This window comes from Falco naumanni, chromosome 3 (genome assembly GCF_017639655.2).
Source record: "Falco naumanni isolate bFalNau1 chromosome 3, bFalNau1.pat, whole genome shotgun sequence".
Lineage (NCBI taxonomy): Eukaryota > Metazoa > Chordata > Aves > Falconiformes > Falconidae > Falco > Falco naumanni.
The window spans coordinates 86,501,565-86,528,431 of NC_054056.1; the positions used below are offsets into that span (position 1 = coordinate 86,501,565).

General features: G+C 36.7%; 1 protein-coding gene across 3 annotated transcripts in view; it reads left to right on the forward strand.

Moving 5' to 3' along the window:
* The window catches only part of RALYL (RALY RNA binding protein like), a 403,990-nt gene that overhangs the window by 186,040 nt on the left and 191,083 nt on the right, over nucleotides 1–26,867 (forward strand). For all 3 annotated transcript variants that reach the window (XM_040588212.1, XM_040588214.1, XM_040588213.1), the window contains one exon: nucleotides 9,449–9,727. In XM_040588212.1, the coding sequence (XP_040444146.1) occupies nucleotides 9,472–9,727 (256 nt within the window). In that variant the 5' untranslated portion in view covers nucleotides 9,449–9,471. The remainder of the gene's footprint in view (nucleotides 1–9,448; nucleotides 9,728–26,867) is intronic.

A 26,867-nucleotide genomic window follows, 5' to 3' on the forward strand; every position in this document is an offset into this window, starting at 1 on the left:
CTAGATAGACTAGAAAGCCATTCAGTGTTTTGTGGTGAAAAACAAAGATATACCTTCAGTTTCTGAGTCAGGATGTACTGTATAGGCTAAGGAATAAAACCAAGGCTCTGCAGGGATGTGGCAGTCTATCACGTGTTGCCTGCACATGTGCTTGGGTTTTAAACATGCAATTCATGCATGACAGATACAAAAATATAGCGAGGCTGAATAAATGGGGTAAAAGAATGGGATGGATAAAGCAAAAGCACAATATGCCTGTGATTTACTGCATCATTTTGGGAAAGTTACCAGCTGAGCTAGAGTCAGACATCAGAATTACTCAGTTGTCAGTACTAGATTCTCTTCCCGTAAGTCAGATGCACAATATGGTCATCTGGCATAAATCCCCAAGACAGGCTTCTGAGAGGGACATTATGGAGTGAATACAACAGTAAATGTGATTCTAATTTGCCTGTGATTATGAAAGTCAAGTACGCTTAAATACCTCTCTCCATTATGAAAGATCAAATAATTATTTTGATCAACTAATACATGAGATAAACTGGAAAAAAATGCCCATGAACAGAAAATACAGAAAAAGACTTAGAAATATACAGGTATAAGTGGTATGGACAGGAAAAACAAAGACATTACTGATCCTCAAAACAAAGTCCGAAGTTTTCAATTAAACTGTATGGTTTCTATTAAACTTCCTAATGCCACAGCATTTTTGCAGTATTTTCAGTTCTTTCACTTCATTCATGTAACGACTTGCTGAACTGGAATATCATCGGTATTATTGCCAGTTTCTGAAGAAAGAGGACAAGGTAGAGATATTAAGCGACTTGCTTAAGGCCTCTTATCAGGTCTCTACCAGAGCTAGGATTACAGTTCGGAAGTTTTTGACTTCTTGTTTGGTATTTGGCAGCCTAGACTGTGACATTCCTCAAATCCAATTTCAATTTTTTATAAAACAATAGAGGAAACATAGGGGAGCAAAATTCTAGTAAAAATAATGTTACTGAAAGTTTCCTCAGAGGCTTTAGTAGCATAAAATTAGCTGAAATAGTCAATCGATGAGTTCATTATAGGGATCTCAGAAGAAATTAAGATTGGATGAGATTGGATGCTACTTCAAAAAAGCATGACAAATTTGTCAAAAGAATCTTCTTCCCTTAAGAAAAAAATTGAAAAAATTATTCATATCCACCAAGCTATGTTTAATATCATGTGTCCCAAAAAACAATTTAGTATATAACAGAGAAGGATTGGAATGAGAACTCTGTTGTAGGGGAAACATCTAACATGGGTACCCTTAATAGACCTGGTTTTAAATAATGGCTTTGAATTGTAATGCATTAAAAAAAAAATGCTGTTTAAAATTTCAGAAGATGTTGTCATATGGGACTGTAAACTCCCTTGAGAGCAGAGAAAACTGGTGAAGTCTATTAGGATGGTTAGAAATATAAAAATGATAGTAGGAGACTGTCTCACTTGCCAAGGCTCATTTAATCCTCACAGTTATATGAAGCTGAAGAGAAAGCAAAAACACAGAGGAAGCAACACTGCCAAATGAGACCAAGCAACCCTAGAGTACATGAGATTAGCTTGAAATGTCATATGACAGCAAATATAGCTAAGATTGTTTTTAGGCAATCCATAGTGTCACCAAGTGAAGAGTGAGAGAGCAGTCCTGCACCTTTTACTGTCACTATACCTAAAACTGAAGATTGAAAACAGATTTAGGCCATAGAAACTGTAGAAAGTCAGAAATGCATTAAAAATTATTAAGAAGCTAGCAGGAATGACTGATGAGGGAAGATTAAAATAGCTTGCTGTATAAATGATAAATGATGACTTGGAGGAAATGAGATAGCTGGCTACAAATAGATCTGGTCAAAATATTAGAAGTGAAGGGGAAAGTCACCAAGTTTTGTTTGCCTTTTTCTTAAGAAAAGAATAAAAAATAAAATTGTTCAGTTTTATCTCCAGGAGCCTGATTGACAACACATAAAAGCAGCACATCCCAAAATGAAAAGTTTCCAATATTAGCTTCCTGGATAGACATATTCAACACATAGATCACAACTAAGACACGTTAAAGAAGAGTATGAATGTTGACCTTTATTTGTCTGTCTTGTGTTAGTGTCGAAATATTGTGATTGTACTTTTTCTCCTGGAGATGTTTTAAAAGTGTGAGGGGAAAATACCAGGTGTCCCATTCTGGAATTTGCTATGTTGTAACCTCAATGTCCATGTCTGTTCCCTGGAATAGCGTATCTCTTGATGGGATTAGACAGTTAGGTAATGTAACATCTTTACCCTATTCCAGATTTCACTTAGAATCCCAAATAAGTCTTTGTTTTTTTATTTTTTTTTTAATCTTGTTTTAGTATTTTCCCCCTGAATTTACTGTACTGTTTACACAGCTATACTGGTATGTGCTATCACAGTTATTTTCTTATCCTAGCCAACAGGATTATGGTTTGATTTTGCAATTGATCAATAGAGAAAGCCTTGTATTTAAAAGGGATTAAATATGATGGGGGAAAGGGACCCATATCTGAGTGCTCATCGAATAATTTTATTAGGGAAATTTATTTCTTTACATGATTATGTAGGGCTATTTTCTATATCCTGAGAACAAAGAGCATATGAATGGGAGGGAAAATCCCTATAAATCTCTGCTGACAGGTTTCATTTTCTTCTGCCTGTTTGGGTGGGAGAAGATCCTGGCACCATGAGCTAGTGCAGGTCAATAAGAAGTGATAATTTCTGTCCATTTGTACAGACTTAGACCTTATCCTCTTTCCTCTCCCTCCTTGGAGGTTGCGCTGCTCCTCAGACAGAGTGCATGTCTCCCCTGCAGTCTTTCAAATGTTTAAACAATTAACCCAAATGAATGTATTAGTGAAAGTATGTTATGATATTTGGCTGTATGGTGTTATTAATATCTAGTTATTTTACCTTTTTTAAAAAATCAGATATATTTTATTCACCCTCCCAAAAGAGAGTGTATTTGTCTCTTTGAGAACAGTGTCAACAGATGAAGTGCGATCTATTACATCATTTTATTTTTTAGTCCTTTGTTTTCTACAAGATGTGGCATAGCAAGTATTGATGCATTTTGTCATTTATATGGCTCCAGAAATCCAAGCTTAAAGGGAGCATTGTCTGTGTTATAGACATGATGTGTCAACACCTTCTTAAAAGTAATTGAAAGGAAAACTTAAAGCTAATTCATAAAAATAAAACAAAAATAGAAAGGCAGGATATCTTGGCGAGAGAGAGGGGAAGCAGATTCTTTAACTTTAATGAGAACTGGAAAAGCCCAGAATATTTTGATGTGGATTTAACCAGCCATCTTATGAATAGCTTTTTTCTTTATTTGTGTGACCTAGATATAGCAAGTCATTAAAAAAGAAATTAAATATAAAGAAGAAAGGATTTTCCAAGACAAAATATATTTTATCTGATAATGTTCTGTTCTCTCTCTTCCCTGCTTCCATCCCTCCCTCCCACCATGAAATATTCAATATTCTTAATTCCAACAGGTATGTAAAATTTTACAGGGATTTGTCAAGGACTGAATTTAACTGAGATAAAATAGTTTTTAATGACAGCTTATTAAAGGAATAACATTAATATTGAATTTTCTCCATTAATATTAGTACCAATGCAAGACAAATCTATGCTGATTTCACCCACAGAAGGACACTTGCAATATTTAAACACCTTAAATTTGTCTGCAACACTACGAAAGTATTAATGTTGTCACTGTTGTTAAAAAGTAATTCAAAAGGAGAAAAATATATTATGGCCTTAATTTCTTTTAATATTTATTGATTCTTAAACCTTAAAGACACTAAACCACAGAAGAGCTCAACTATTAAAGCAAGGTTTGAACCTTGATTGTTGCGAAAGTTCAGCTGTTAACTGAGACTGGATAACAGAAGGGCAGACATAAATTGCTTGGAAATGCTGAAGAGAGCACCATGTGTTTTACAACCATGTGTTATAGTGCTGCATTTTGTCCATCTAAGGACCAATACATGATGTTCAATATTTGCCAGAATGTCCATGTTCAGATTGACCCCCAAATATCCTAGCAATTAATTTTTCACTGGCTGTACTTTTTACTGTGGATTTCATTGTGGAGACAGACATCACAGTCCAACTATGTGTCTATTTAGGTCTTTCTCTGTCTTTCTTGGAAGGATTTTGTGATTATTAAATGTGTATAATGCATCTTACTATGCAAACTTCATTATTGTAAATAGTAAAAATCAAGATTTGGAATTTAATGGTGCTTAGATAAGCTACTGATTATGGGAATTTTCAAACTTAGAAATCTTTATCCATAGAATGAGTCTTTTTCTATCACACAGATATAGTACAAAGTGTTGATTTCCTGACTCAGCTCTACACGTGATCTCAAACGGATTTTTTTTGAGGGGGGGTTGGGTGTGTGTGGGGTGGGGGGTGTGAAAGTGTGTTTCATTTTTCATAACATTTTCTTTGAAAACATAATGAGTACATAGAAATTTTATATTAAATTGCTCTTTATGTAAATGACATGTTTCTAATGTCTTTTCAGAAAACATTGAAGTGTTCAAATATTATCAGTTTACTTGTTTCAGTTTTTCCTCGATAGACTCTAATTTTTCCTGAAGTCACTGCAAGTAATATTTAGTGCATTCAAAGACATAGGGTTTTTCTATTTGCTTAAAAAAAAACCAAGTGTTTTATTTACAGAAGAAAATAGCTCCAAGATAAAAGCACATAAATATGTAGAAACTCCTCTAAGTATTACTAAACTTGTTGGACGCAAATCCTTTAAAAGTGAAAGTAAGTACAGATCTTATCAAAAAACCAACAAACCAAGCCCCTAAACCATCAATATAAATTTTTCCTAACTTCTTTTAAAGATATTTATTTTAAAATAAAATATCTTCTTTTAAAGATATTAATTCTAACAGAATTCTTACACATCAGCCTTATTGTTTATTCTGCATAGGAAAACGCATAATAATAATTTCAGAGACAAGTTAGCAGTATTCAGTAGAAATTTAATTTGGCTGATGAATTCCAATCAGTCTTTTAAGATGAGAAACAGTTGTACAACTAGGAAGATGCTGAAGTGATTTGCTCTCAAAATCCCTTTAAACAGCTTAAGTCCTCAAGTCTCCATATGTCCCAAATTGTTTTGCAGTTTGACCAAAATACTGCCTCTTCAAAGATAAATTTTGAATTTTGCTGTGAAGAGTCATTGGTAAAATGTGTAAGCAGCACAGGAAGCAGAGATCCAACAAGACTATCATAGTTCCTTCTTGCCTCTACCCTTCCAAAGAATTGGCTACTGGGATGTAGAATTTGACAACTTGTTGCCTTTCCCTTTGTTTCAAGTCCTGTGCTCTTCCTTGCACTGGGACACAGCACAACTGTAAAAGGGATCATTGTCTTCACTATTCTGGAGTTAAGCACAGCGTTGTAGCAGGAACATCTATGCAATGGGAGATGTGGGTTCAAACCTTCATCTTATGGACTGAAGATGAGTTTCATAGCCACAAAACAGTGCTTTGTCATGCTTAACCAAACTTTGTCAGAAAATGCTGGAAAAGTGAGGGAGGCCAGGGCTTAAAATCTGTCCCCCTTTTCAGCACTTGTCCCATGTGTGTGCTGGACAATAGGAACGACATTTCAGTAATTTCCATTTTCATTCTTGTTTAACATGTTAGAAATTTTAATGTTTAAAGCAAATTTGTAAACTTTATTCTTTGAATCAGGGATCTATGTAATAATAGAAATGGTCTAATTTATAACTTCTGTGTTCAAGTACACAAAGAACTAGTTAGTTCTGGGTAGAATAATTAAATCGGCAACAGCATAAAACAATGCTGTGTATCAGGGGTCCTCAAACTATGGCCCCCCAGGGTCCTCAATCCAGCCCCTGGTATTTACAGACCCCCCCCTCCGGGGGTTGGAGGGGGAAACCAAGCAGCCGCAGATGACTGCCTGCCACTGCATCCGCGCGCCGGCCCCCTGGTTAAAAAGTTTGAGGGCCCCTGCTGTATATAATGAAGTGTATTGAATAAGTAAGCACGATGAAGTGTATTGACAGCTAGATATTATTCACAAAGCATTTCCTAAAATATATGTTTGGCATATAGGGGTTATTTATTACTAGCAAGGGTTGCTGCAATAATAGGAAATTAGCAAGATACCCTATTAAAGGCTGCAAGGATATGAGATGATTTCAGATACGTTTCTCTCACTGCTTCATTTATTCTGCAGTTGTATGAGTTACAATGTTTGTCATTTTACTGATAGCTCAAAGATAGGTATAATTCAGTATTCACAGATGCATATTGTAAGTAAGGTGTAAGACCTACCATAAGTTCTTTCTTATTGTAATGAAGATCCCATGTACCTTTGATTTTCATTAAATATTCACAATAGTATTGTATGTTGACCAGCAAGGCAATCAAATCTCAATTATTCACGTTAGTATTATTCTCACCCTTTGAATTTCTGCAGCACGTTTTCCTGACTGCTCATTTGAATATGAGAGAACCCACTAGACAACTACTTTTCTTTGTGTTATTAAAATATTGCAAATTTGCATTGCAAAGAACAACTACAAGAGAGAAACATTCAATGTCCTATTCAAAGTCTATTTAAATCACTGCATAGCAAAACTGGGAAAAAAATATAATGAAGATTTTTATGACACGAAGAAAGGAATAGTTCCCTAAATCCCATGTTAAATGACTAAACAATACAGGAAATACAGCATGCAGTACTCTGTGTTTTGAAAACAGTTGTGATGGCAATAATTAAAAGTGTTTTGTTGCGTATAATTTTCATGCAAGTCTTGTCTAAGCAGAAGATTTTCTGTAGATTGTGTCCCCTTGTTATTTTTATTATTAGTGTGTCAGTTGTGCCCAAAATGTACCAGTCGAGGTGCCATCCTTGTGTGATGTGCTGTATAAAAATACACATAGAGACAGATGAGTCAAAAAAAAGCAAGTCTGAAGTCTAAAAGGTGGAAACAGAGGCACAAAAAAAGTGTCTTGCTGAGAGTCATAAGCGGGTGAGTGGAAGAGACAAGCCTACCAGCCAAGTCCACTACTTCCTGGATCAGTAGTCTTACTTGTGAGACACTACCTCTGTGAGTTTAGTAAAATCAGTTCAGCTACACAGCTGATAAATGTAACGGAAAACATTAACAAAATGTTAAGAATTATGTAATAATATAGATATAGGTTTTTTCTGGATGTTCTCAAAGACGAACACAATACTGTCCATGTCAAGTTTTCCCAACAGAAGTGCTATTTGCACAGTGAAGTGGTGTGTGTCCTGGAACCACAAGGGATACCGGTGGTTCCCTGTTCACCAGCTACTTGACTGCAATAACATTTTATGCCTAGCTACTCTACCATGTTACCTCATCAGTCTGGGTCATTAGGGCTTTTGAAGCTAACACGGCTATGCTATTGTCGCTTTGACTTCTGTGTAAATACAGGTATATCTAAGATGGGTTTAGACTTGCTAGTTCCCAGATAATATCAGCAGTCTATTTAATGCCAATATGGATCTCAATGTCCATTATATTTATGTTTTACAGGTGGTTTGTCTTCAAACTATTATGGTACCAAGCCTACTATTACAACTGCTCACAATACGCAGGTTAACTATATATAGATGTGATTTCAACACACATGATCTGCACAGCTACCTAGAAATATACACTATTGAGTCTGTGATATGATAAAGCTAAGAGGCTTTTGGTCAAGGCGGTTTTCCTGGTTTTCCATGATGAATGTTGTGCATGTATACAGTATGTTATGTTCCCAGAATGTATTTAAAATCGATAAACTTACAGGAAAACATATTTTTTCTAGTTTTCTACAGTATTTTCTCTAAATGTTGCGCTATGAAGGAAGCTGTCATATTAAGTTGTTAAACAAGTGAAAGCTATTTGACTGATAGCCCCATTGCTTGCATTCATTTAACACAGCAGACTGTTTGCCAGGACTCAGCCCACATGGCTCCATTGTGTGTTCTTGCCTGAAGGGTGGGGGTTTGGATCCTGTGTGCTGGAGATGGTCAAAGTGCCCATGGCTGCGGCTGTGGCTGTTTTGTTCACCAGGAATTGTGCAGAGTTCAGTAACAATGGTTTCTTTTTTCATCAGTCTAGCTTAATATATGGTAGCTATTGATTTAAAATATGAAACTTCTGCTAGTCAGTGTCAAGCTTTACTCCAGAATAGAAGTCATTATTCTTTTTCATCTTGAGAAATGAACTGAGCTTTAACTGCGAGCAGTATTTAACTGCGTTCTCTTCTTGCCTGAGCTGTTACTGTGATATGACCAAAAGTATGAACAGGTTAAAAAATAGTAACATAATTCTTAGCTATAAGACATGGCCTATATTTGACTGCTGTCTTAGTGACCTCCTTCTTACAAAATGTTTTCACCATGTAGAGGTATGCATATTTTTGGCATTTCTGTTGTCTAATATAGCTAAAGAAAACCCAGCAGCAACATGGGACAACTTCTTTCATTTCATCTCCATCTAAGTAAATTGATGTAAATTAAGGAAACCTGCTGGCAGGTGGAATTTGCATATATATTAAGAAAAATCAGGTGCACTTCGGAAGTGTGAGGTTAGATGAACATAAGAAGTAATTTGTTTTGTTTTCTTTTGCCAAATCTTTCCCAGGAATAGTGTGGATATTTCCATTTGAGATATGCCAGGATGTATTTAGATTAGTGACCTTAAAGGAAAAAGCAAAGCAGCAAGCAAATCCATGTCCTGTAACTAAGCAAGGTTTTTTTCAAACTATTTAATTCTAGGAACATAAGCCACTGTCTCTTTTTTTTTTTTTTTTTACTGAATTAATAGGGAAAATTGTTCTGATAGAAACATATTGATTGCAGTAAAGAACTGTATGTTACGTGCCCTGCACTCCTCACAGTAGTCAATGATATTTAACTGTTAAGAAGTGTGCTCTGGCTAACACTCACCAAACAAAAGCAGAGTTGTCTTTCATTTTTAGAGTTTGTTCTCTGCATGGCCTTGAATGTTCATTTATTTGACATAAGATAATGATTCATTCTCTTGCTTTGCAGTTTCTAGACAGCCAGGTACTTAAAAAGTCAATACTGAATTTCTAAGCAAAAATCCACATATGATTACAGTAAGCTCCAGTACCACAGCATTACATTAAAAGATATATTGTTATATTTTGTATCTATAAAAGTAAGAAGTTTTAACTTGACTTATGAACAGTATTTTAAAATGTGCTACCTTGGTTTATTGATAATAATTTTTAGAGAGTATAACTCTTCTGAGTCTAGATTCAACCTAAGTGGAAAATGAAAAGTGAATTACAGTGGGGAAAATCACCTAAGTCAGGAGAATCTGCATGTTTGAAACATAATTCTTCTTTGTTCTTTATTTAAGGGCTAAAGCCAAGTGATCCAACCATGACTGGCAAAACACAGACCAGCAACGTCACCAATAAGAATGACCCAAAGTCCATCAACTCCAGAGTCTTCATCGGCAATCTGAATACAGCCATTGTCAAAAAAGGTGACATCGAAGCAATCTTTGCAAAGTATGGGAAAATAGTTGGCTGCTCAGTGCACAAAGGTTATGCATTTGTACAGTACATGAGTGAGAGGCACGCAAGGGCTGCAGTGGCGGGAGAGAATGCCAGGATCATTGCAGGGCAGCCACTAGGTAAGGGCTTGTTCATATCATTAAATATAGTTTTCTCTTTCATTTCTGTTTGAAATACCATCTGCTGCTGGTGCCTTGGGGACTAGTAAGTTTGTTTTGCCATTGTTCCATCTAAATGCCTTTCCAGGATGTTGGATCTGGCAGAATTTTCAGAGTGTTAGATGTTACCTAGATATTATGAAATATTTAGTGCTATAAGTTGCTGATTTATTAAATGTCTCACTTCTGACTGCTTTATACTTCTCTATGTAATCCCATTGCAGTGAACATGATTACTCATGTGAGGAAAATACAAGTATTTTCTCTTAGACTCTAGTTAGTAAATTTAATGTAATATAACAAGACTTATCTAGTAGATGTCATTACCTTGCATTTAATGAGTCCAAAATAATATACAGCTCAGTGGTCTGTCAGATATTATACAGAAGCAAAAGAATGAGTTTTGTAAGTCCTTGAAATTGTACCAAATCAAACCATAGTGCTGTTATTCATTTGGAGAAGTTTATTATTAAATCTTAGGTTGACGTTATTCCCACATAATGTTGCAGATGCTGTTCATCTGAACTCCAATTTTTTTAAAAAAAAGTGTAATATTTTTGTTTTCTAGTACTTTGTCATGAACACTTACGTAAGATCTGGTTGTTTCTTATTGCAAGTATTACCTCTGCAAGCTATTTTCAATTAGATATAGAGGCTGTCAATGATAAAATCATCTGGAGCACAATACTAACTCCATCTGTCATATATATAGTAATGATGGATAGTACAGCAAGATGTTTGGTAGGAGCCAGAGATCTTTCACTAGACCTCTGAACTATATTGCTCAGATCTAAACCCATGTGCTAACAGTTATGTCAGTTGAAAAGGTGAAGTGTAGCTAGTGCTTTGGCTGTAACAAGTTATAAAGAATGGATATGGCTTATTCATTTTCAATTTATCAGGCTGTGGAAATCTATTTTTCTGATTATTTGTAAAAAATGAAACATTTGTATTAGATGGGTTGCTGTTTAGTACAGTTGCTCAACAGTATTTCAAGTTTTATAACCCCTGTATTTTGGGTTCAAAAGAAAAACAGATTAAAGAATTCCAACTACACTTTAGGGGAGATTATGACTTTTTTAGGAAAAGCTATATATATGAGTGAAATAAAGAACTGAAGTGGTAAGAGCAAGTAAGCAAAGTCAGTCTGTGGGATGGCATTATTAGTAGTTTCCTGGAGCGGTAATCTCAGAGCAATAGGCCATGTAATGCCATCAGTGCATTATTTACAGCTCCTTGCACGCTGGCCTGACCATATTTTTTAAACTGTGTTTTCCTAAGGCAACAGATCTGTTATTACTATGACTACTGTTGCTAGTCTTTTAGTATTTCTTGTGGCATCTATAATATGCCAAGTGTTTTGTACAAAGAGATGCCCTTGCTCTACTCAGAGTACTTTTGTGCTTTGTATAGAAAGTAAGTGAAGTTGTAAAAGAACTTAAGGGCAAATAATTACATGATTTGTTCAAACCTGATAATAATAACAGAAATTATTTGATATTAAGTTTCAACTGTATAATCTTAAAATACTGTGATTATTCTGCAGTCTTGTGGTGGCGTATTTCATGCTTCAATTCCTGATGTATCAAAGAATATAAAGAATAAGTAAGGTGAATTTGTTTTTTTTTAGCTGTTCCAAACCTCATTTACTCTTTCTGTATATGAAATACAGTTGTCATAGGTATTGTTTGACAAAGAAAATTACTTTGTAAAACTGGTACTTCCCGTTAGACAAACTGTTTCTATGAACTCTTTTTATTGGCAGTGGACATTAACAGTCACCTCAGAATAATGAGGGGGCAATAGATAAAATCAGCTTGGCATTATGACCCAGAAGAATAACTTACGTGAAAACTTTGCATTTGAATGGAAGGAAGTAACAGGTAGACTCATTACTGTGAAACTACTTACTGAAGTATGACCTTGTTCTCTGTCATGAGAACCTTGCATTCTGGAATAAACAGAACACATGATTTTATACAACAGTCAAGGTATTGAAAGGGGACAAGAAAGGCCTTTTACAGATGTACAAATAAACTTGATTAGCATAGGGGAATTTTCCTTTAAATGGAATTACAATATGTTAGTAATATAATGAGGGCTGGATGGTAGTCAGTGGTGGAAAAAGGAATATTTGAAAAAGATTATCCCATAGTATATGCCTGATACTACTATGCACCCTAGTACTCAGTACCTCACAAAAGAAGGAATAATTTAATTTAGACTGCATTATTAATCTGCATTAGTTCTTTCATAGTTTAGGCAAAATAACCATTTATGTTAGTTCCTGTCTTCTATGAAGTCCTGCCATTCAAAATTATGATAACCTCTACAGCAGCTTTACCCATGAGTCAGAAACTGTTCACCTATATGTAACAGAAATTAAAGATTCAACCTGTAAATTCCTCTAACTGTATCAGTGCTTCACAATTCACTGAAGATACTGTATAAATGTTTCTTGGAGGTGTTAGGCTCCATAGGCATGTAACAAGGCATTTAGTTTAACAAATTCCTCAGAGGTAAAAATCTTAAGCATTGGCAGTGCCCTCAGCCTTGCCAGATTCCTGTGGGTCATTATAATTGGCCTGCTGGTCTTCTCGGACAACTCTCAAGCTCCTACTGATGTGTTTGGTGGCCAGTGGTGTGTAATGGCTATGCTGTGGATATTGTAACTTCAGGGAAATGGATTTCATGAGCTATGTGATTATTTCCAAGTTTTCTGTTCCATGAAGTGCCACATGCTCTAAAAAGCTGTGGGGAAGAAATCGTAAAGGAACACAGAAAAACATGCTCAAGAAACGTATTTGTATTATTGTAAAGCTCAGTGTAGCTTCTTGAAGTGGTATTATATCTTCATGGAAACAGCATGTTTGCCTGCCCACAGGGCAGGGACAGGTCGGTATTCAGCACAGAAGTCTGCTTTACAATGATTATTTTGTGAATTTCTTCAGGCTGGAGTCAAAAAAATGTTCAGATTGGTCTAGGACAGAACTGCACGTTCCCTTTTGTGGGCACATACTCACATAATCCCCTCTGCTTTATCACCTCAAAAATTTTTCATCCATTTAAACACATCTATGAGTTAGCAAATATTTGCCCATATTTGCCTCCTGGCCAAACAGGGCAAAGAGACAGGGTGAATAAGAATTATTCTGAGGAAATATGGAGTCTGTCTGTGAGCTTTACCAAGGGTAATTTCACTGCTCTGTGGTGAGAGGAAGACTAGACACCTGCTGGCTCCAAAGCAAATGGTGCAAGTCCCTTGTTGCAGCTGTGGGCTGAGGAGCTGGCTGCAGCAAGAATGAAACTTTTGGTTACGTGATGGAGAATACAGTTCTTCACTTTGTATTTTCTCCTGCCTCTGAAGTTCTTCACAAGGGTCACAGCAATGCTATTTAACTTATTTATCCATCCCAGCCCATATGAATTCCGTGAAGCCAAATGCCACATAAAAGGCATTTAATGTTCAGTCACTTTATATTATATATTCTTGTTTACTTTACACATTTGGCAAATATATGTAATAACTCCCATTTAAAATTCTAGTACAGTTATCATAGCAACTTCTACATAATAATGTCCCTTTGATTTGCCTGGTTTATAGCTCATAGCCCTATATTTTTTAATTATATGACCTAATGTTTTTCCTCTTTCACACATATTTTAAAACCAACATAATTCCTTTAACCTCAGAATATGTTTTCATTTTCACCAGAATAAGACACCTCACACGCACATGCTGTAAGGCTAGTACTTTTGGTCTCTTCTGGTGCTTTCGTTAAGACACCATGGAATTTCATTCTTGGATGCTAAGAAAAAGCAAAAAAAATATTACAGGACCAAGATTATGAAAGACACTAGTTCTTCAGTTGATGCCCTTTTAAACTAATAAATTAGTTCCACTGTAGCTTCAATCCTGTTTTGTTGCTGTAAGTATTATTCACGTACGTCTGCCTTCAGGTCTAAATTAGATCCAGTCTCTGAGTACCAAGTGAGTGCATATTGACATGTAGCCTAAGGTAAGATGGTGGTTGCAGATAATTATTTTGGGTGACATACTCTATTGCACATCCTTTTGAGAAGCACAGAAACCCTGCAGGGGCTTTCTAAACGATGACTACCCAGTAGAAAACATCCAAGGAGAAGAGCAGGTAATAAAGAGAGACTTTAGAGAGACTCAACATGTATGTCTGTTGTAAATTGAATTGATGTGACAATAGGGCTGTTTTTCCTTTTGTTTCCCTTGTCTCTACTCAAAACAGATCTTCGCTATTTTATATTTGTAAAGTTAACCAACACTGAGAGCCTTTAACTTCATATTTGCAGAACTAGGACTATCCAGAGTGAATCAATTTTTCACTTCAATCTAAAATCCAGACAGCATTAATCACATCATGAATGTTTGTATCTAAAAAAGAATAAATACTTAGGCTGCTTTAGTGAACTTGTTTGTGAAAAATGCACTTTGGCTTGAAAAATGATACATTTATCCAAATTTTCTTAGTGACTAAGCTTTCTTTAAACCGATGGTACATTAAGAAAGGAAATGCAAAACTGAATTAGAGATTATTCAGTTTTAACTTTGTCATCAGCCTTTAGTCAGTAGCATGCAAGTACAACAACCACTCATTTGTACAAACATAACTCATGGCTTATTGAAGCAATCTTGTTACTCTTACCCGTCTACCTCCAGCTACCATAATGGCCCTATATACCTGTGAGGGATAACAGGAAAGCAATGTTATATTGTTTTAAAGTGTATAGGGGAGGAGCAAGTGGAAAGGTTTCTTATTTTGTTTCTGGCAAGTCTATAAAGACTTGAGTTGTAACACGGGTCAAAACATTCTAGGCAAGGACACTGGCTTTCTTAGAGAAACCCCAGATGGTACTGATACAATGAAAAGGTGCCAATGTTTTGGCATTATAACATGTGTCTTAATGAGACATTAAAATATAATATTTTACATACATTTAAATAATTCTACATTCAAACTATATTTCAAGCCTTCTACTTTTTAAGAGATTGGATATTGCATGTTCATTTTTTTTCTATTCTATTACTAGAACAGAAAGGGCAATACATTTCATAGAAAGTTCTTTGTCCTGTCATAACTTTTCCAGAGGCACATTCTAATGTTTTGTACTTATCAGCATTGCAGCTTGAGTAAATAATCTAAGAACTGTAACTCAGTATCATGGTTTAATCCCAGCCAGCAACTAAGTACCACAAATCAGCTTTCTCTCTCTCACACACACACAGTGGCGTGGGGTGGAGAACTGGAAGAAAGGTTAAACTCATGAGCTGAGACAAATACACTTTAATAATTGAAATAAAGTTTTAAGAATACTACTGCTAATAATAATGAAAAAGGAGATATAAAAAGAGAAAGAGACATAAAACTCAAGGGAAAAAAAAAAAACAACAAAAAAGCCAAGTAGTGCACAGTACAATTGCTCACTATCCATATAGTATGGAATGTCCCTTTGGCCAGTTCGGGCCGTGTTCCCTCCTGACTTCTTGTGCCCCTCCAGCCCCCTTGCTGGCAGGGCTTCAGAAGCTGAAAAGTCCTTGACCTAGTATAAACATGAGTTAGCAACAACTGAAAACATCAGTGTGTTACCAACATTGTTCTCACACTGAATCCAAAATACAGCACTCTATCAACTACTAGGAAGAAAATAAACTCTATCCCAGCTGACACCAGGACACTGAGTAATATTAATGTAATTAGTTCTCCAAGTGAGGCTTAGACAGCAAGGTATTTAAGTTCTGATAAGCCATAATAACTATATATTGTATGGTTTTCAATAATTGTACCTCAAAGCATATTGTGTTCTTCTAGTATAATACTCCATTTTTTTCTGAATACTGTTCAACAAAAGCAAAAAAACACTTGTGAAATGCTGTATAAGGACTTGTTATTATCATGTAAGTTTAAACAAAAACAAAAAAAAATGTAAAAAAGCAAATACTTGAATCAGAAGAAAATATTTATCCATAAACTCGTAAAACCTGTAGGATGTCATAGATGTTGGCTTATTGTGGGTATGACCTTTACATTTGCTGAACTCATAACTATTTGCTGAATACTTCCTCAAATGTGATCAATTACTATTGTAAAATAGCTATTAATGTCAAGGCCAGGTTTTGAGAAAGTTTATTTGATCCAATATTTTTTGTGTTGAACAAAATATAAAGTAATGCTAAAGAATAAATTTAAATACCAAGTGGTATTCTTAGAAAAGAAACAAAACAAACAAACAAAACCCACAAGCATTAGGTATATGTAGTCATGATGAAAGTAGTGCCTTCAGTGTCTCAGGAACCCAGAGTGAAACTAAGGCTAGAAACGTTGACCTGTGCTGTCTTTATTAAAAAGTTTCCCACTAAATCATGTCTTAGTAAATGTCCTCTTCATCTATCCCTCAGGTATGAACAGAGTATTACAGAACTTCAGAAAAATTATTGATTAACCTTCCACAGCTTTGTCTGGAGGTTGTTAAATTTTACCTAGCAGAACTGACTCTTTACTCCTATTTCAATCTGTTTCTATATTTGGGAACCAGGGTAATCCTGTTTCAGCCTACCCCTGCATGCAGGAACAGGGACCTTCTCTAAATCTCATAGGTCTCCACCTTCTTGTTGCCTACCCATGCCCTTGTGGTCATATGTAACAGCAGAAACTAGTGTTAAGTCTCACTGTAGGAGACCTTGGATACTACCACTGATCATTGCTTATAGGGATATTCTGATATTGGATGATTCCTGTATGTCCATCCGATTACATGTTTCAGTGTCTCCCAATATTATTATACCTTCTATTGTTGCATCAGTAATGTTCATTGTGGGTATAGTCTACAACTACAGCAGCAGACTATGCTACAGCAGTATAACTCAGTTGTCTTGCCTTATGCTCTTAAACCCAAAAAGGTGATTAACTCTTGTCACTCCATAGTACTGCTTGTTGTGCATTTTTAAAATTTTCGCATTCTATAGTCACATTGATGGGAACCATTTCAGGCACTATTCATGCATATAAAGCAACTCAGATAAAGGAAGGAAGAGTTATTTTTAACAATCATCAGCATCAGCAGTTCAGGGCAGAATACCATTGCACAATTGATGTATGCCTGTTCCAGAAGAGTAGGCTGAATGTTTCACCGCATAACAAAAATCTATATTTTAATGGAATGGCCCATTAAATTAGGTTGAGAATACCTAGAAAAAGAATGAATGAGTTTTACTCCCATATCTTACAAAATGATCTATTTATCTCTTACTGGGACTTGGTCACTCTAACTCACTATGAAACCTGAAACTACAATTTAGATCTGACTTCCTGGCAGAACTAAAGTTTTTTCAAGTTCAGAAAAGTACGAAGTGCATGTTAAGAAAATAGTTTAGCTATCAGGTGAACTCATGAGAGCAAAGCTTTCCTTTTTGATTACTTGAGTGTAGAGGAATTATAAAGGAATGAAGGCAGGTTAATTAACATTGATAATATACAGCTGTGGGCTGGCTTCAGGGGTGGTGGGTTGGCTGACGTGGATAATGTGCACCTGTGGCTGGTTCCTGCTAAGTAGTTAAAGAGCTCTAAGGGTATGGGAGAGGAGTACTGGATGAAGAGAGACCTGGAAGAAACAGAGGGAGGACAGACAGTGCCCTGGATGTAGGAGAGATGAGGAGAGGGGCCCAGATGAGGAGAGGCTGGCTGGAAAAGGAGCCTGGAGAAGGAAGATTCCAGGCACAGTAGAGGCAAGAAGCAGTGTGGACTGGCCTGAAGAGGATGAAGAAACATCACAGACAGTAGATGAACTTTTGAAACCTTGCAGGGGATTGGTGGCTGTGCCGAGGCAAGGTGCAGGAATTACTTATTGATGTTAACCTGGTATGTGATGGTAAAAGCCTTGTTGCAGTCAGCTAGTTTTGATAGTGTAACAGTTGGGGTCTCCTGTGAAATTCTTCATGTATTCTTAAACTATGATAAACTGAAACTTGCAAAGTTGTGCTTTGCACAAGGTTTTGCAACCTGAACAGCCTTATGTCAGCTCATGCAAGTGTTAAGTATTTCCTCCATCATAATGCAAAGAATAATGCTCTGATTGCTTGCATCAGCAGGTGTTATTGTAAGAAAAACTTTCCTTCAAGGCTGTGTACAGGTGCATATTAGCATTCACTTAGTTTTCTGAATGGCCAGCTTATCTTTAAAATGATGGACAAGTTGTTATTATGGGATCTTTCTTTTTCCTTCTCTGCTTCTTGACATGTCTGTATATAGCACTGGGTCTCATCTGCATTAAATGCTGCTTTTTTTCATCATTTTATCCTAGGGTTTCAAAACATAGAATTATAGAATTATTTAGGTTGGAAAAGACCTTTGAAATCATCAAGCCCAGCTGTTAACTCAGGACTGCCAAGTCCACCACTAAACCATGTCACTAAGTACTGCATCTGTGTGTTTTTTAAATACCGCCAAGGATGGTGTTTTTACTACACGCCTAGACAGCCTGTTTAAATTCTTGACCACCCTTCCAGTGAAAAAAATTTCCCAATATCCAATCTAAACCTCCCCTGGCATAACTTGAAGCTGTTTTCTCTTGTCCTGTTGCTTGTTATCTGGAACAAAAGACAGACACACACCTCGCTACAATTTCCTTCTTTCAGGTGGTTTTAGAGAGCAACAAGGTCCCCCGTCAGCCTCCTTTCCTCCAAGCTAAGCAACCCAGGTTGCCTCAGTTGCTCCTCATAAGACTTGTTCTCCAGACCCTTCACCAGCCTCATTGTTGCTCTCCTCTGGACACACTACAGCCCCTCTACATCCCTCTTGAGGTGAGAGGCCCAAAACTGAACACAGTATTCAAGGTGCAGCCTCGCCAGTGCCTGAGTATAGAGGGAAAATCACCCTTGTCCTGCTGGCCAAGCTATTGCAGATACAAGCCAGGATGCTGTTTGCAGCCTTGGCCACCTGGACACACTGCTGGCTCATGCCCAGCCAGCCATCACCCAGCACCCCCAGGTCCTTTTTCCTCCAGGCAGCTCCCCAGCCGCTCTGTCCCAAGCCTGTAGCACTGTGTGGGGCTGTTGTCACCCAAGTGCAGCAACCGGCGCTTCTCATTGAACCTCACATAATTGGCCTTAGCTCACCAGTTCAGCCTGCCCAGGTCCCTCTGCAGAGCCTTCCTGCCCTCCAGCAGATCAGTCCTCCTGCTCAACTTGGTGTTGTCTGCTAACTTAATGAGGGTGCGCTCGATCCCCTCATCCAGATTGTCCATAAAGACATTAAACAGAACCAGCTCCAATACTGAGTCCTGGGGAACACCACTTGTGACCAGCCACGTGTAACTCCATTCACCACCACCCTCTGGGCTCAGCAATCCAGCCAGCTTTTAACCCAGCATGGAGCACACCCATCCAAGCCATGAGTAGCCACTTTCTCCAGGAGAATGCTGTGCAAGACACTTTCGGTGTCTTTACTAAGGTTCAGGTAGGCAACATCTGCAGCCTTTCCCTCATCCACTAGGCAGGTCATCCTGTCATAGAAGGAGATCAAGCTCATCAAGTAGGACCTGCCTTTCACAACCCCATGCTGGCTGCACCCATTCCTCCAGTTGTCCTGCATGTGCCACGTTGTCACACTCGGGATGATCTGCTCCATAACCTTTCCCAGCACTGAGGTCAGGCTGACAGGCCTGTAGTTTCCCAGATCCTCCTTTCCGCCCTTCTTGTAGACGGGCATCACATTGGCCAACATCCAGTCTTCTGAGACCTGTCCAGTTTGCCAGGACTGTTGGTAAATGACAGAGAGGGGTTTGTCAAGCTATTTTGCCAGCTGCCTCAGTACCCTTGGGTGGATCCCATCTGGCCCCATAGATATGTGCACATCGAAGTGGAGCAGCAGGTCACTAACCATTTCTTCCTGGACTATGAGGACTTCATTCTGCTCCTCCTTATTCCTGTCTTCCAGCTCAGGGGGCTGAGTACTCCAAGGAAAGCTGGTCTTGCTATTGAAAACTGAGGCAAAGGCAGCATTAAGCACCTTTTCCTCATCCTTTGTGGCAGTGTTCCCCACCGCATCCAAAAAAGGATGGAGATTATCCTTCACCTTCCTTTTCTTTCTGCTATATGCAACACTTTAAATCCCTCAAATCTACTTGCAACAAATATTTACATGTTCATGGGTCTGATATATCCATCGTAATTCTGTGTTTTCAAAACCTTTAGATAACATTATGTCAAAGTTCCCTTTTACTTCAGCCTTTACCCCATGTGTTTTGTTGGGTTTTTTTCAGACCATATCTAGTACTTCCTTCCTGATTTGAACATAACTCTGTTTTAATTTTGTTGCAGCTCTATAAGAAGTTTCAAAAATTGTTTTCCTTTGTGGCAGAAAAATTCTGTACCTTTTCTTAAATATACTTGCTTTGATTAGTGACTGCTGGGATCATTACAATTTATATTGCTATTCTATGTTTCATTCTGAACTGTCATGTCATCATACAGTGATAAAAACACTGTCGTGATAGATTGTCTCATAAAATTTTTCTCAGTGTCTCATGTGGTATGTACTGTATAAAAAGAATTATCTCTAGAATGTTCTGCAATTTTGGGGTTTGTTATTCTAGGAAGTCTCATGTTGTCTACAGCTTCTCTTCTTTGCTTGATCTAGCCTGATTCAATTTGATAGACTGTCTTCCATGCGTTTGATTTCTTTCACTTCAAACAGGATGTCATCTGGACAGATTCTGATAATTTCTTCTTGATCATTTGACAATACTTTCCTCATATTTCATAGTGTACTGATGGAGTTAGTGCTGTGAAGATCATGTCACCTGGTTTATGTGTGTCTGCCATATCTCTATGTTTTCTCATTCCTTTGTTAAAATATTTCACATGCTGAGCTTGTTCCAAAAGGCCTGTGGAGAAATTCATATCTGCTTCAATGTGTATGGAAAGGGCACAGGTCAGATGATTTCTTATCTAAATTTGACTTGCCAATATTTATCTTCCTAATTTGCAATTATGGTGGTTTGTGTTTTTTCTGTTGACCACATATCCAGCACTGAATGGTTGACAGAACAGAGTAATGCTGGGTTAGTGTACTGCAGAATCCAGGCAAATCCCCGTCCTTTGTTTATTTTTTGGACTATGGCTGTTAAACCCACAAAACAGTCTTCCCTCCCAAGATATCATTCAGCTGTTCAGAGAAGAAAGTATAACAAATATTCTTCTTACCATACAGAAATCCTTCACCCAGCCACAGTCTCAGTTCATGTAAGCAACTCTTTAGCATGATGAACTTCTAGGATCATTCTTCCTTTCTTTTCTTAACAGCAAGGTCAGCTAAATTACAAATGTTCTTTTTCTGTTTAGCTTAACTGAGACAAGAAATGCTTGTGAAGGCATGTTTGGTATCTTAGATCTGATTTCATGTAAGCCTACTTTAATTTCACACCTAAAGAAAAACAGCAGTGGAAATCTACTTCTTTCTCATCAACGGTCTATCTCAGATTTCACACTTAATCCTACAATTCCTTCAACAATAGACAACTTCATCAGCAAAACTGTGTAAATCATGTATATTGTGGAGGGGGGGGGAATAATACTAACACCTTATTAATGACTCAATTATTTTTCAACACTTCATACTGGCAAAGTGAAATTCACAGTCAGCAGGAGATTTCATAAATGAGGTGATGAGATTTTATATTACTGCTTCTCCCTCCACCAGAAGAAATTTTGGTATTACTGAGCTGCACCATAGACTTGTGAAATTTTGAGTAAAAGTAATTTTCTAAGTATTATAATGACTCAGAACTGAACATTGTTAATGTACTTGGTCATTACAACTGTTTTAGTGACTTCAGTCTCTTCTAGAATATTAGTGGCAGCTGAATCAGGCTTTTTTGCAAGACTATTAATTTTCAAAAGGCCAACTGGAAAAGAATTAGTCTGGCCTTTAGTATAAAGCTGATATGTTTGTGTCTATTTTAAGTTATGTAAAGTTCCTCTATACCTTACAGAATGCCTCGTATTACTTTCAAAATTATAATATACCTATAAGAAGACGCTTCTCGTATTCAAACCCAGCCTGGAATTTCTAATTTGACATATATGTAAGTTATAAATATATATATATATATATATATGACATATATGTAGATATAAAGTCCTGAGAGCTGAGAACATACACTAGCTTGTTCCAGAAAGAAGCATAATCTTTTCCACAAGTAATCCACAATAGAAGTAGATAAATCTTGTCTCCTAGCTACTAATCAAACTACTCCACTCCATGTTTCTGAACTAGCTTGATGATGGTTAGTTTCTTTATGCCCACTTTTTTACACAACACAGACATGTCTTTTATGACACTGAAAGAAAAAAAAAAAGGGGGGGGGGGGGGAAACACATTTAATTTTATGTGTATCTATGCAAGCTGGACAGAACGTGCTTGAATGCCTCTGCTGCCATGAGTAAGGCTCCTTTTCTTTTTCTTTTTCTTTTTTGTTTTTGTTTTGTTTTGTTTTTTTGAGGTGTGAGATGGTCTGTTTAAACACTTAAAATACTTATTTTCTTTTGTGCCAATCTCAGTATATAATAGCTTTTTTTTCAGTCTAGTTTCGTTGCTTGTTTATCTAGTCTTCTTCCCAATGTAAGTGTTCACTGATTTGATGTTATCCAAACACTTTTGTTATGATCACAGTCATTCCTACGCATTGTTAAAATCTTATTGAAAAGTAAGCATTTCCAATTGACTGCTGTGGTAATTTGTTGTAGACATCTGTCTCACCTCTCCTATTGTTTGCAGTTAAATGGCAAATTTTAAGTCTCTTGTGCTTTCGTTCAGTCTGCTGCTGATGCTTCATATGGGTATGAAAAAGAAGAACAGAACTTAATGAGTCTGAAATGTCACAGCAACTTGCAAGTCTTGAAACTAGTTTAGGAAGTGTAGAATATTTTTTAGTTCTTCTACCTTAAGTTTTCTGGACGCAAGGTCATTCCTCATTTCATTAAATCTGTCTGTTTAATTAGTCTTTCAGGTGAGGAACACAATATTTGACTGAAAATAACAAGTGTGAAACAAACAGCAGATAACAAACAAATAAATATACTAAATGACAGGAAAACACGTACTTGGCAAAATCTGAAGCCATTTCAGGATGTGATTTACTTCTCAACTGTACTCTGTGTGATAATTCAACATCTTAAATTTTAAAGAGACACTTAAAAATACTTCCTTTTCATTATTTCTTCAGCTAAACTTTATCCCTTGATTTTATACTGTTATAGAATTTTTGATGTATAGAATAATTTAGGTTGGGAGGGACATCTAAAGATCATCTAGTCCAAATTCCTGCTCAAAGCAGGGCTGACCCAAACAGAAACAGTCCAGATTGGTTTTCATCCGCTTTATAATCTACCCGTGCAGTCCATACCTCCCAGTCTTGACTACAAGGATGCTATGGGAGATTGTGTCAAAGACCTTGTTAAATTCAAGGTGAAGAACACTTACACCACCTCTTTCCACATCCACTAAGCCATGAATCCCATCATATAAATCTCATTGGGCTGGTCAAACATAATTTGCCTCAGTAAATGTACTGGCTGCTCCTAGTTGTCGTGTCCTTCATGAGTCTGGACATGGGTCCCAGAGGGTTTGCTTGTAATTGTCCAGTCTGTCCTACCTGCTTGTCCATCTTCAACACTAAAGTCCATCCTCACCACAGAACTAGGTCAGGTATATATGTCGGAACAGCAACAGATTTATTGTCCTGCTTAAAGCTGTATAGATGAGGCACAGGACTCATGAATAGGGACCTCCCAAAATCCTTGAAGACATAATTTGCTTCTCTTTATATTCCCTTTTTCTCCCTCAACTTTGCCAAGTTCTGTTCCTTTACCACCTTATTTCCTCCTAAAAATGTCTGTCCCTGTCTACTCCTAACCCATTTTTCCTGGTTTTGTTAATTTTACAGATTTCTTTTGTATTTATAAGAGATTGTCCTGGAAATGTGTCCCTTATTCATGAATTCTGTTAAGGTCATAGACCCTGTCCTTGATTTTTAAATCTGCAGTGTTTTGCCATGTTCATGTTACTACCTTTTAGTGATTCCAGAGGCTGGTGTTAGCCATCTGCATGTAAGCCTTAACATTTCCAATTGAGTGAGGTGACAATGCTTGTGCCTGTAATTCCCCAGAGCCTATTTCTTACTTTTGAAGATGTGTGTGACAGTTGCCTGTTTGCAGTCATCAGGGAGCTCTCCTGATGTTTCCAGCCATTGAAAGGTGATAGAGAGCAGTCTCACATAATGACACAGCTCTCTTACCACCCTTGGTTGCATCTTGTCAAGTGTCACAGGCCGGTTTGGTATTTATTCTAACATTAGGAATTTATATTTCAGCCTATCACTATGCAAGCTTAATATTAAAAGAAAAACAGATACTACACAAGTTTGTAACAAAATCAGTAAATTCCTTGGCATTTTACCTTTTCCACAATAGGAAAATTGGTTGGTTGGTTGCTTGCTTTTTTTTTTTTTTTTTTAATCAAGACAAGAGTAATAGGATTGTGAATTTAAATTTGATTTCAAAAGCTTTTTGTTTTGTACTGCAAAGAAATGATGATAAAGACCTTTGAGGCTCCAGCAGCTGATCTGGATGGTATCTACAAAGGGGACCATTCTTCTGTAACAGCTCAAAGAAACACCCCATCCCTGGAAGCTTTAAAGACAAGGTTGGATGAGGCTTTGAACAACCTGGTCTAGTGGAAGGTGTCCCTGGCCATGGGTTGGAACTAAATGATCTCTAAGGTCCCTTCCAACCCAAACCATTCTATGATTATATGATTCTATGAAAATACAGGAAAGGAGTAATGTGATGGTGCTCTGAAAATCTGTGCAACGTTAATGATTGGTATTTTGGAGCCTTATGAAATTGGGCTATATGGGTAGTAGGTAGGATGTTCCTTTTCTTTGCTAGTGAGACAGCTGGGCTAAAAGAAATCAAGCAATACACTATAGAAACATCAATTATTTAATACAGATTTAGATAGATTTGGAAAGAAATAAGTATTTATGTAAGTTGAAAGATTTATTTTGAATTGGAACTCCTAAAAATGCATCTTAAAAGGCAAATTACAATTTTACTTAAAACAATTCAGAGGATAATTTAAAGATGCAGTTTTAAAAATTCAGAAATCTGGGAAAGGTTTTGGGCGTTATTTTTTCTGTTTGGGTTTTTGTTGGTTTCTTGGCATTTTGTTTTGGATTTTACCTAATATACTTCAGTGCATGTGAGAAAAGGGACAAATTACCATTCTAGAGAGACAAAGAGTCACACCTAACTGACATACCTAGTGTGAAAATTACTATTTGCCTTTGTCCGTGTTGAAAATCAAGTTTGGGGCTAAATGATCTTGATGCAGCTCTAGCATTTCCAATTGCCAAAGTTTGAAAGGACTTATTATGTCTTGACTTACTGCAATGAAATTTGACAACTGTGTAAATAAAACAAGATCTATGTCTTAGGCAAAGTACTGACATTATAGAGTGCATCAAGTTATTTAGGTTTGGGTTTTATTTAACTGTAGAAAAAAATATTATTTTAATTTTTTTTGACACTTAAAAGGCCATTATTCTGAGAATGATTATTTTTAAAATTGTATTAGCAAAACCTTAACAGTACAACACAATGTGGATTTCCTATCTAAATCATGTGCGTAATAACATTACATTCCAACCTTTATATTTCAAGCAATGATGTATGAAGAACTCAGAGTGCTGAAGCTTAAGCCATTGTGACCTCAGTTAAAATTCAATTCTAATAATGTTTTCAAAAGAGCATGAAATCTGAGTTTATGGAAAGATTTCCATGCCACCACTCTTGTGGAAGACAGGCTAGTTTTGTGGGTAAAAGGGTGGTTGCTTTTCCAGGTTTTTTGCTTTCTGAGGGTTCATTTTGTTTCTTGGCCAGGTTTTGTTCAAAATTATTAGAGAAAAGATAAATGCAAACAATCAAATCAAAGCAAGATAAAATCAACACTTGTACTAGCATTGCAGCAGCTGGAAAAGCAGTTGTGAAGTTTTACAGCCTGACTTTAGAGGTCTTTATTTTCTGTTAATTGGCACTTACTGCTGCTTTATTTGTTTCCTAGTCTTAAATTCTGGTTTTGATGTATTTAAATCCACAGGCAGACTAGGAAGAGAAGGCAGAAAAAATGGAATTTTTTTAGATGTAAATAATCAAAGTGGTTATGTTTTTTTTTCTTTGGCCTAGTGTGCAAAATGAGGTAGGAATTTCAATCTAATCTGCTGGAATTTTAAAACTATTTTGATCCTAGACAAAGTCTTTCTGTATAAAAATGTCTTCCAAAATTAAAAATAAAAAGAAAGAAAAAGACAGACACTATTTCCTTAAGGAACATACTGACCATAACATAGTGAACAATAACAGTTTCATCTTCACCACAAAATCCTGCTTTTTTTTTCTACCAACAGTACAGCAGAAATAGATTATAGCAACAAAACTAATTTTTTTACAGAATTTTCCCATTATATCACTTTTTCTTGTTTTTCCTTTGCTTTTCATTCTGACACTCTTGATTTTATTGAGACTTTCCATACTTATGAAGAATAACTTCTTTGTTCCTTATACTATCATCATGGTACATTTACTCAGTCCAAAAACATGCTTTGATCCTTTCAATAAAATTCCACCATTTCCAGTTTTTATTTACCTCTCCCAGAAAAATCTGCTTTCTTCTTTTTCTTACCCTAGCAAGCTCTTGCTCCCTTGTTTTTTGCCTTGTTCCTCAGAGCTGTTCCCTTCGGCTTCTAACAGGGAGCTTTGGGAATTCTGAGCACTTTCAGTTCCCGCTGAGGGCAGTATCCCGATAAAGATGGAGCTGTAGGACTGTGTGGTCATATCAGGTATGCCAAAAGCTCTGTTGCAGGTTCCAATGGTATTTTTTGATGCGAGACAAAAAAAGGATTGGCATTTCCTCATTGACTTGTTTAGCCAAAACATGATAAAAGAAACATTAAATCAAATTTTCTTACGGTAGTAGTGTTATAAGTGCTATTGTTTTACTAAAGCAAAAATGTG